The sequence below is a fragment of the Tyto alba genome, unplaced genomic scaffold (assembly GCF_018691265.1).
Source record: "Tyto alba isolate M040663 unplaced genomic scaffold, T.alba_DEE_v4.0 Super-Scaffold_14, whole genome shotgun sequence".
NCBI classification, from domain to species: domain Eukaryota; kingdom Metazoa; phylum Chordata; class Aves; order Strigiformes; family Tytonidae; genus Tyto; species Tyto alba.
Window position 1 is genome coordinate 54476362 of NW_024881276.1, and position 10156 is coordinate 54486517.

The window sequence follows — 10156 nt, forward strand, 5'->3', positions numbered from 1 at the left end:
TGTAGGAGCTGGACCCCACTTTCAGCTGCTGATGTAACAGGGGCATCTGTGCAACTTAGCCGTTTGTATGTCTTGGCCCAGGCGCTCAGTATCACAGCGGGTATGCAGGACCTCCCAGTGTCTGTCCCTGTGCTTGCTGTACTATAGGCCCTTCTGTTGTGCTGTCCTGAGGAGGCTGTAGGGACTGCTGGCTAAAATCTGCACATGTTTTCAGTAGAAAGACACAGAAAGTTTTAAACATAATGAAACACAGTGTCAGTGCTTGTGTTCCTGAAGCCACATTGCCTGTCTTCTTTTGTTCTTTCATTCTTCTTGCATTTATGTGCAGAAAAAACAGAAATTCTGCCTTACTAGGATCTATCAGAGCCTTATAGCAAAGCATGCCTTGCTGCTGGCTAACAATAGTCTTTTGGCTCAAATTTAGGGGTAGATGATTGTTCATTGGGATTCTACTCTTGGCTTCATAATTCAGTGTGTTTCCTGCCATGAATGCCTTGGAGAAGAGCAGGATTAAAAGGAGTCCCCTCCCTCCCCCAGTGGAGTGTGATCAAGTCATTAAGGAAAATTAACAAAACTAGGGCAAGTTGGCCTGCTTTGCCTTGCAATGATACTTGCATCCTACTTTAATCAGTAGTCTATTTTGTCTTTGGTTCGTGTTTGTAGCTGTACCGTATATAGGAGTCCTTGAGTAGCATTGTGTTTAGCTGTTCAGTATCAAGGGAAAGAAAGTCCACAGATGTTTTTGTTGACAGAGGGTTTTCAGGTGTGGGGGCTCAGGCCATAGGGATGTTCCCACGGAGTTTCTCCTTTTGGAAAATCCATAGTCAGAGTTTACTAAGACAAAAAGTATTTGAAGGTCCAGAAGCAGAGCCTTTAATGAAGATGATTCAAGACAGGAAGTTACACTTAAAGGTGATCCATATGGAAGTGGTGCTTTGGAACATATTTAAAAGCTAGGCGAAAGAGCTGTGGGGGAGAGGGAAGCAGGAATGCAGCACCTACTGCCAGTGTTGGAAGCAAATACAAGTCTGCCATCTGATGGCATCGAATAGACCAAGCCAAAATGCACAAACATGTCAGTAAGGAAAGTTTCACATCCCAATTAGCATTCTCACTGATGTTAAACATGGGTGTGAGGATACTAATTCTCACAAACTAAACACTGCCATGTGAACATCCGTATTAAGCTGACAGCATGGGCCGTGATGTGATTTCTGAATACGCCAACTAGCTTTGCCCCAGACAGCTCCCAGACACAGCCACCCTGTTCTAGAGAGTAAGATTGTTTCACCATATGGACATGATCTGTGTGGTGCCAGCTGGCCTCAGGGCCAGAGAGCATTCCCTGGCCCATTGTATTTGCTGGTATAATGTAATCTGATAGCCCATCAGAGAAGCCAGGACCTGTCCAGAGGACACCACAGTCCTCTCTGAATGACCATCGGAGATACAGTGATGCTACGGAGGTATGTTGACTGCCAGCATTGAGGTATGTGACATACCAACCTTGTGGTCTGTCCCACACCACCCAGCCCTTCAGTACTTGTTTCATTTCCCTGCTCTTTATCCCAAGTGTGGAGCGATGCCTCTTGCTTGGCCTCTCCATGGTCTGTGGGTATGTGTGTGTGGGAGGGGGAGTCAGTGAGGAATGGGGGGAGATGGTGATGAAGCAGAGCAGCCACTACAGTGCACTAAGACCCTTGTGCACTATTCTACCTTACAGCCCTGCAGCTCTGGGTGAACCATCACCTTCTGTAAAATGCAATCCACACAGTGCGTAGACTTTAGTGGGGTTTCTGAAAGTCTCAGGAACATGTACCTCTAAAGATGATGAGAGCTGATCAGCAGGAACTCAGAGACAATTAATTCCATCCTGTTGCAATGAAGGGAGCCCAGTCTTGGGCTGGATGAACCAGCAGTAAGATTACCCCAGCTTGAAGAGCACTCCTTTCATTTGCCTTGTCCCTCAGTTCTGATCCTCTGTCTAGTTCATTGTGGGATTGCTCCTAGCATTCATTTTAACTTCTCATGTGAACGCTGTGCTAGAACAAGGTGTCTCATTGGCAGGCAGCCCCAGCCTCCAGTTACACTCATTGCGTCCCCCTGGGGCAGCTCTGCCTTTGAAAGTAGAGCCCAGAAAACTGGAGAGATGCAACAGCTTCCCAGATGAAGGCTCCTGTTCTTGAAGGCTAGAGACATTTCTCTAAATCTCTATTCAGTAAAAGAGAAGCCCGAGTTACAGGTTATAAAATGTTTCCCTCTAGATCTCACAGGTTTCAAGTGCGTGTAGAGTTTTCTCTTCACGACTGCTTCCATTCTTGGCTGGGAAGATCTGTAGCAGTAATTAGGCTCAACAATTCAGCAGTGGTTGGTACAGTCAGTGGGTTCAATAAAAGGGTGTTCGATCTATCTGATAAGCCAAGAGCCTAATCAGTGGGGGGAGATGAATGGTGATTGTCTACCATGTCAGCAGAGAGCTAGGCAGCTCCTTCCAGTTGCACGTGCTTTCTGACAGGGCTGGAGGTGTTTTGCGAGAGCTACACTCTTTCTTGCTGGTCTGAACTCTGGCACGTTCTTTCCATGCTGCAGAAATGCCAGGGACTTTGAGACCTGGGTCACTTTGGGGAGAGAGAAGCCTGAAGCTGTGGCAGTCCGTCGTGCGATGGCTGTGTGCACATGCAGGATGCTCTAGATCATGGCTGACTAACCCTGGACCATCTCTTTCCCCACTAGATGCTGTAGAAGAAACCAAACCTACTGAAAGTGCCCAGCAGGAAGAGGTGAAAGAAGAAGAGAGCAAGGCGGACCAAGAAAATGCCTGAACATTAAGAAATGACTCCCCATTGCCCCTCCCTCCCTCCCCCTATCCTCTATCCTTCCTTCCCACCCCAATCTCAATCTCTCCCCTTCCTGCTCACATCTGTGAGCCTGTCCGTCCCTCTCCCATTCCCACTTAAACCCTTTTTCTCTCTGTGTGGCAAACATTTAAAGAAAAAAAAAAAAAAAAAGCAGGAAAAATCCCAGTCAAACAGTGTGGCTTAAACATTTCTTTGTTTCTTGGTGTTGTTATGGCGAGTTTTTTGGTAATGATGATCCAATCATTTTGGGAAAATTCTTGCACTGTATCAGAGTTCTTTGACCTGGCGCGTGCGTGTGTCTGTCTGCCCACCGCGAGCGCGCTCTCTCTCTCTCTCTCTCCTCTCTCTCTTCTCCAAGTGTGTGTGTGTGCAATGTTACGTTCATCCGAGGAGTCCAGACTTACCGAGTGAGTTAAAACAAAAGAGGAAAAAAAAAAAAAATTCCTTTTCTTCCTTTTTCAATGTGATGGAATGAACGAAAGAAAAAAAAAAAAAAAAAAAAAGACCAAACCCAACAACAAAAAGAATGAAAAATAATACTAAACCCCAGTTTGTTTTCAGAACTAAAACAACAACAACAAAAAAATGTGCCAATTAGCGTAATGCTTGGCTCCAGGCTCCTTTTTCAAACTGAACAATAATTATAATAAATGAGAATAATGATCATTAATACCACCGTGTCGCATTTCTATGCTGCCGTACGTCCTGCTGGCCTGCGCTCTTTGGTGGGCCGCTTCTTGCGTGGCCCCACTGTGCTCCTCAGCCACTGGTCAGTGACCAACCGCTCACCCTGGCACTGCTGAGGGGATTTTTAAGGGAAGCAGGCTTGGATTTTGAGTGAGGTGTTAGCACCGACTAACATAATGAAAGTAGCAAAGCTAGTTTTAGGAACAAACAAAATAAACGGCTCTTCAGAAGACCTCTAGGCTCTGATTTGGAGAAGTATGGTGACCTTGGAGGGATAAGCCAGCAGAGGGACCAGCTTTGGTCCATGCTGAAGGTCCAACCCCTGCCAAGGGGGGTGCACCAAGGGCCGTGAGGGGACAGGGTCCTGGGGCCTGAGCTCTCCCCAGCAGCAGGGTGATGCTCACCCCATCCGGCTGGAGTTGGAGAAGCTGTTGAGTAGCACAGTGTAGCCCTCCAAAAATGTTCCGAATTGGGCCAATGCATTGAATAAAGAGGCACGTGGGCAGGACGAGGTCTGGTGGTGTAAGAGCCAGCCAACGGCCCTTTGAGAAGTACCTCATGCCTGCTCCCTGGCAAAACCAGGGATGGTTCACCCCGCTCTCATGAGGGCCAAAGCTTTTTGCTGTCATTCATGGCCTTCCCCTGCGGCCAGCTAAGAGCGTGGTGCAGGCTTGGCGCTGCGGGCAGAGCACCACCTCGTCAACCTCCACAACTGCTTTCCGCGGGGCGCTGGGGTGTCCCCTGGTGCGTGCCAACCGCACGCCCGCCAGACCCAGCCCGTCCCGGTGGAGGACTGACAGACGCCCGGCCCTCAGCCTGAACAGCCGCCGGGGTCTGCCGCTCTGTTTATGAGCTGCAAGAGTGAACACTTAAACTACGTGCTTTCACTGCCCTGATTACTATCACGTGCTTTTCCACCAGCTCGTGCGTGGTTTCCTGGCCATGTTGGCAATGACAGCCAGTGCGCCCTGCAGGATTGTCGTACGATGCTGCAGGGCCACTGTTAAATTGGCCTTACAGCAGTTACACCAAAAAGATGGGTCTGCTGACAGCCCCAACACCCCTTGGTAGCCGATTCTTGGGAGTGGCAGCCCCATGGCCTTCAGAGGGCTGGCTGGCCCTCCCTGCCCTACTCCTTTGTTCTCCTCCATCTCTTTGTTGGAAATAGGGAGAAAAGATGAACGGTGTCTCCTCAGAGATGATTGGTTTGAACGTAGACCGCTCACTGGAAGTGCCATCGAAATGCATCAGGATTTGTTTCCATGTGCTTCCTGGAGCTGTGTAGAAACAAGAGAGAGAGAGAGAGTGGGAAGCTTTAAAAAGAGAGAGGGAAAGAGAGAGTGGGAGAGAGATTGGACAGAGATTTTTAAAAACAGGGATTAGAGAGAGGAGGGGGGAAAAGATTTTTGAGTGGATAGATGGATGATAGGGAGAGAGAGGGGAGTATAGCTAGAGTAAGAAAGATTAGAGTGAAAAAGATGAGAGAGAGACAGGAAGAAATTAGCTAATATGGAGCAATAGATGATTGATAGAGATAGTGAAATGTAGCTAGATAAAGTAGATTAGACAGACTAAATAGGTAGAAAGATGGGCTGACTGACAGATAGGTATTGTGTCATACTTCATAAACGATATATATGCTAATATTCCCATGTCATGATGGGTGGTAAACCCTGAGACACCTTCCAGCCTGACCTCAATTCAGCAAATGTAGCGCAGACATCAGGCATTGCTTGGACCGTATGTCAGGTCTCACCACCCTGCCCGTTCCTGCCGTGGAAGCGGCAGGGGGGTGGATGGTGTTTGGGGAGGGAGAGCGCTCTGACGGACACGGGGGGGCTGAGGCGTAGGGGAGGAGAGGCGTAGAGTATGTTTGCTGTTCGTAGCACACGAGGTGCCCAGCCCAGCTCGGACGTTGCAGACGCCCCGTGTCTCTAGCGCCGAGTCGAGAGAACTGAGGTTCAGCTCTCAGCATTTGTGGGAGAGGTGTTTCGGAGGAGGCAGGAAGGAGAGAGCACGGTTTTTGTTTAGCCTCATCTCCTGTCATGACCATTTACAAGAGTTTTCTTAAGGACTGTCTTGCCTGTTTGTGCAAAGACTGCGTGGTCTCCCTACTCTTCTGACTTCAGACCCCCAAACGTTTCATCTTGCCTCCACTTTACTATTACTATTTTTAACTTTATAAGGAAAAGAAAACTGCCTCTCATGTCTTCCTGGACATAGGCCTTCCTCCCTCCTCAAAAAAAACAGAAACATTTTTCTCTCCCCAGGGATGTTTTATCTTTGTATTTCGCATGTTGCCTCCCCCTTGGCTGATGGTTGGGGCATCACGCGTGTTTTGTCACCATTTGTAAGAACATACTTTGCCATGTTGCTTAGAGAACAAAGGGTTGGGTTTTACGTTTTGTTTTTTTCCCCCACAAAGAGAATGGGGTATGTGGTTACCAACTGCAAACCTAAATAATTTAAATACTAATTCCTCTCCCTTGGTGCCAGTTTAAAATTACTAGCTGTAACCAAGCACCCCCCTATCTTTCGTATTGTACCGTGTCCTGATCCTGCCAAAGAGTCAGGGCAAAGAGAGCGTGAGAGAGAGCACACAGACAAACCCTGCCTTGAGCAGGCGGTGGTTTAATGTGTAATACACAAGACTTGTATAGGAAGCTGGGCTGTCTTCAGGGTACAGGAAGAGAGCAGAGAAAAGCGTTTGGATTTCCTTGAGTTGCCTCTTCAGCCAGGTTTTCAAAGGCTAAAAGGGAATAGTATAAATGATGTAGCATAGGACGGAAACTGAAAGAACAGGGGTATTTGAGGAACAATTTTTCTAGCGGGATATCAAGTGAGCTGAGAGCAGCACAAGAGGCAGGAGGTCCCAGAAGTAAAGCGGAGCAAAGAATATCCAGCAGAGTAGATGGAGCTTTTCTACTACTCCTGATGCAACAACCAACACCAATTCTCCAGGGAGTATATATGTAATCCTCTCCCCTTGAAGAGGATATAACTTTGCCTGGAGGTGTCTGTGGTTGTTACTTTACGTACGGAGAGAGAAGGGCATGTCAGAGTGATTCACACTGGGAATGTGGTGCCTGACCTCACGTACGGTGCTGTGGAAGTTCAGTGTCCAAAAGGGTTTTTTTTTCCCATGCCTCTGTAGTAAGATATGGTGGTGATCCACATCTATACTGAACACTCATACCAGCTGTAGGCCAGCTCTTGACATTTCGCCTCATCTAGACTACACCTTGGAAAAGTATAAAAAATCCCAACCTAACCTCCCCTGTCAATGCAGTAGATCATTCGCATTAATTTGGTCTGCTTTGCCACGCTTGTGGCATCCACAGTCTGCATTGATAGCATATAAAGCCCCACAACCCTTGCAATAGTTGCATCAGCCAAGAAGCTCCACCGTGAGCCACATTCCAAAGGGAGGAGAAGGGCATCCTGCTGAGATCCCTTCAGACCTAGTGTTTTCCAATCCCAAACCCTAACGCAGCCTCGTGAGAGGCCGTCGCTAGAAGGAACTCACCTATGGTGACAACATAAACACCATCACTTGGGGAATGTATTACTCTAAATGAAAGAAATGGCCGTGACTGGGGGAGAGGGGTTTAGAAAGAAAGGAGAAAAGGAAAAAAGAAAGAGGCAGTTCCCACCAAACTCCACGTGGGAGTTCTTTTTTTTTTTTTTTTTTTTTTTTTCTGTGGCCTCCGAATGGCAAACTAGCATGTGAGGCTTTTTGTACTGAAGGTCTGGTGTTTGTCACAGGTGTCGTAGGAAGGAAACAGAGCGGCTGTGGTTTGCAGAGGTAGAGGGAAGGGTCTGAATGAATGTTTCTGTGGCCCCTCTTGGCTAAGAAGTCCGTTTGGTGGTCACCTGCAGCTCAGCAGCGCGGGGGGTAGTGGTGGGGGTCCTCTTCCAGGCCTGTGCTCAGATTCCCTGCTTTTCCGCATTGCCACATTAGCACTTTCACTGGATATTTAGAGCACCTCAGGACTGGTTCTCCTCTCGCTCACACCGGGGTAACTCAGGAGTCGCTCCACTGGAACCAGTGGTGTTAATCTGGTGTGAAAATAATGCGAGAGGAGGATTCAACTCCTCGGGGGGGGATTTTCCAGGTCCCCGAGGGGGAAAAAAAATCAATGGGAGTTACATGTCTAACTGCCACTTGTGCCTGTGAAAGTCTGCCCCTTATCTACCCATATGTATATAGGGTACAGTTTTCAGAATAACCTAAGTGACATGGGCACTTGAGAGCACACATTTCACTGGCTTTCAGAGAGACGTAAGCTCCTAAGGCCCAGCTGCTGAAGGATGTCCAAACTCCTCTCTGCAGCGAATTCGGGGTCCCGGGCCTAAAATTCTCCAGTCATTTTCCAAAATGGAACTGAAGATGATGAGTCATTTAGGTGGTCCTGAAAGCACTACCCTCTATCCATTTTTCAGGGTGTTGATCTCAGGTCATGTGCGAGCCTGCATTCTTACCTACAATGCTTTATTACTACATTCCTCTGTTGAGCAATACTTGGAAGAAGAGTTGAAGGTTGAGATTTGCAGAACAGGCTAGTGACCCCAGTGGCTCACGTCTGGAGTGCCCAACTTGAAAGACACCTCACTGGGGCTCCATCCGCGGGTCCCCTGTATACTCTGAACATCAAGATTCATGTATTACACACCCAGAACCACTGGTCACTTCCAAAAAAAAATCAAAAATCCCAGCCTGAGACCTAGACTACTCTCACAAAAGAAAATCCTAGGTGAACCGTTCATCCAATAGCTTGGTTTTTCTGCTCATGCCTGTTCCCAATGAACGAAACACATCCCTGTGCATCACCTAAGCCCTATTTTGTGGAGTTACACTGGCATACAGCTGAAGTAACACAGTAGTAAATTGGGGCCTGAAGAAGGCGGCTACAGCCTAGAGAGTATCAAGAACTGTGACGTGTCTGGAAGCTAATAAGAGCAGAACTTGACGATTAGAGCGGCCCATTTCCGATGCTCTTGTGTGAGGATCTGGAAAGAGTCTCTCACTCATTGTACTTGTGCATTATGAATGTGTCCATCTGCAGAGATCTAATGTACACATATGTCCTGAATATTGTCCTAAGGTTGCAAGCTTCAAAAATGAGCAGAAAACATTCCCGAGAAGTGAGAATAATACAGATGTCTGTATTTGAAAAATTGGTTCAAATAAAGTCTCTCACTTATAGATATGTGTAGTTGTGTGCAATTATTTGCTCCTGGAATAGAAATTTCTCCCTTGTATAGTATTTCAACACTTCTGTGAAAAATCTCATTCCATTCTCCCTTGACCTTCACAGTCAAGTCCTTTTACTGTGGAAAGAAATACTTTCTACTTACTCTGTCTGGGTAAAACACTATGCTAAAATGAAAGGGTGAAGTAAAAATCCTGGTCTGTTTTTCCTGTTGTTAAATATCTATTGAGGTAGAAGATATGGCCCTGATGCAAGATGTGGTCTCCCCATGCAAAAGTACTAGGTATTTATATAATAAGAAACAGACATCACCGCAGATGCTCTCGACCCAGGAAAGGCCTGACACCAGGCTGAACCCAGAAAAGCTGTGCTTTGGCACCACATACCTGCAAAATGTCCATGGCAAAATGCTGGGCCTGGGATGTTCCAAATAAGGGAATCTGACTGGGTCTAGAAATGGTGACATGGGTCACCGTTCAGCAAAGCACTAGGCAAGTTTAAGGAAAAGTGAGTACAAAATAGAATAAATTTTTTTAGAGGATCAGGCAACCTTGTACAAATGTATCTAAAGGTATCAAATTCCTCACTGGATTTAAATTTTTAGTAGTTCACTGGGAAACTCCAGAAGTTTTTGAGATAGGAATATATATTTCAGCACCTAAGACATCCCGCCAAGTTATTTCCCCCAGTATCAACTTTGTGCCGAGTACAATGAAATATGAACGTAGCAGCAATTGCTGCCCAAGCTGTGCTGGGCTGCTGACTTAATGCTGTGCTGTATCTGTCAGCAGCTCAAGAGCAGAGCTGAAATCAAGCATTTTTTATCACATCTATTCATCCCAGGAAGCTTTGCAACCACTATTTAGAAATCACTTGCAGCTCATCTCTGAAACACAGCAGCTGGCTTAGCAAGGGCCCAGGAAAATTCCTGATGAGGCTCCAAGGAGCTGCCTGGGAAACAGAGCAGACCTCAGCACCTCACATGGGTTCTGGACAAAGTGCCAATTTACAAATGAAAATGACACAATTAGATGTCTGTATTCTTGCATGTAATCATCAGTTGCCCCGTGGCTTCTCCAAAAAAGGCGTGGACTCCAGCTTGTGTGCAAACAAATATTTAGCATTCAAAATCAAGTGGCTTCAATTAGCCACATCGCTAGGCTGCAGGGCTCAACCCTGGCAGATTGGCTTTGCTTCAGTGGGGCAAAACACCTGTGTAAAGGGGCAGCCAAGGACCTGCCGCCAAGTAAAGGGTTGTCTTGGGGTAGCAAGGCTGCCTTGCGCTGTTTTATCTTCTACACAGCAGATGGGGGGCGGGAGGCTGAATGGTTGTGCCACGGCATGTGTGTCAGCTGAAACACTCAGCCTAACGTAGATGTCCACCAGAGACTTTCTAAC

The 10156-nt window shown here is 47.1% G+C and overlaps 1 protein-coding gene across 1 annotated transcript in view; it reads left to right on the plus strand.

Moving 5' to 3' along the window:
• Nucleotides 1-8751, plus strand: part of GAP43 (growth associated protein 43) — a 61541-nt gene extending 52790 nt beyond the window's left edge. Inside the window, exon 3 of the mRNA XM_042788831.1 lies at nt 2734-8751. Within this exon, the coding sequence (XP_042644765.1) occupies nt 2734-2822 (89 nt within the window). The 3' untranslated portion in view covers nt 2823-8751. The remainder of the gene's footprint in view (nt 1-2733) is intronic.
• Nucleotides 8752-10156: the final 1405 nt, after the last annotated feature.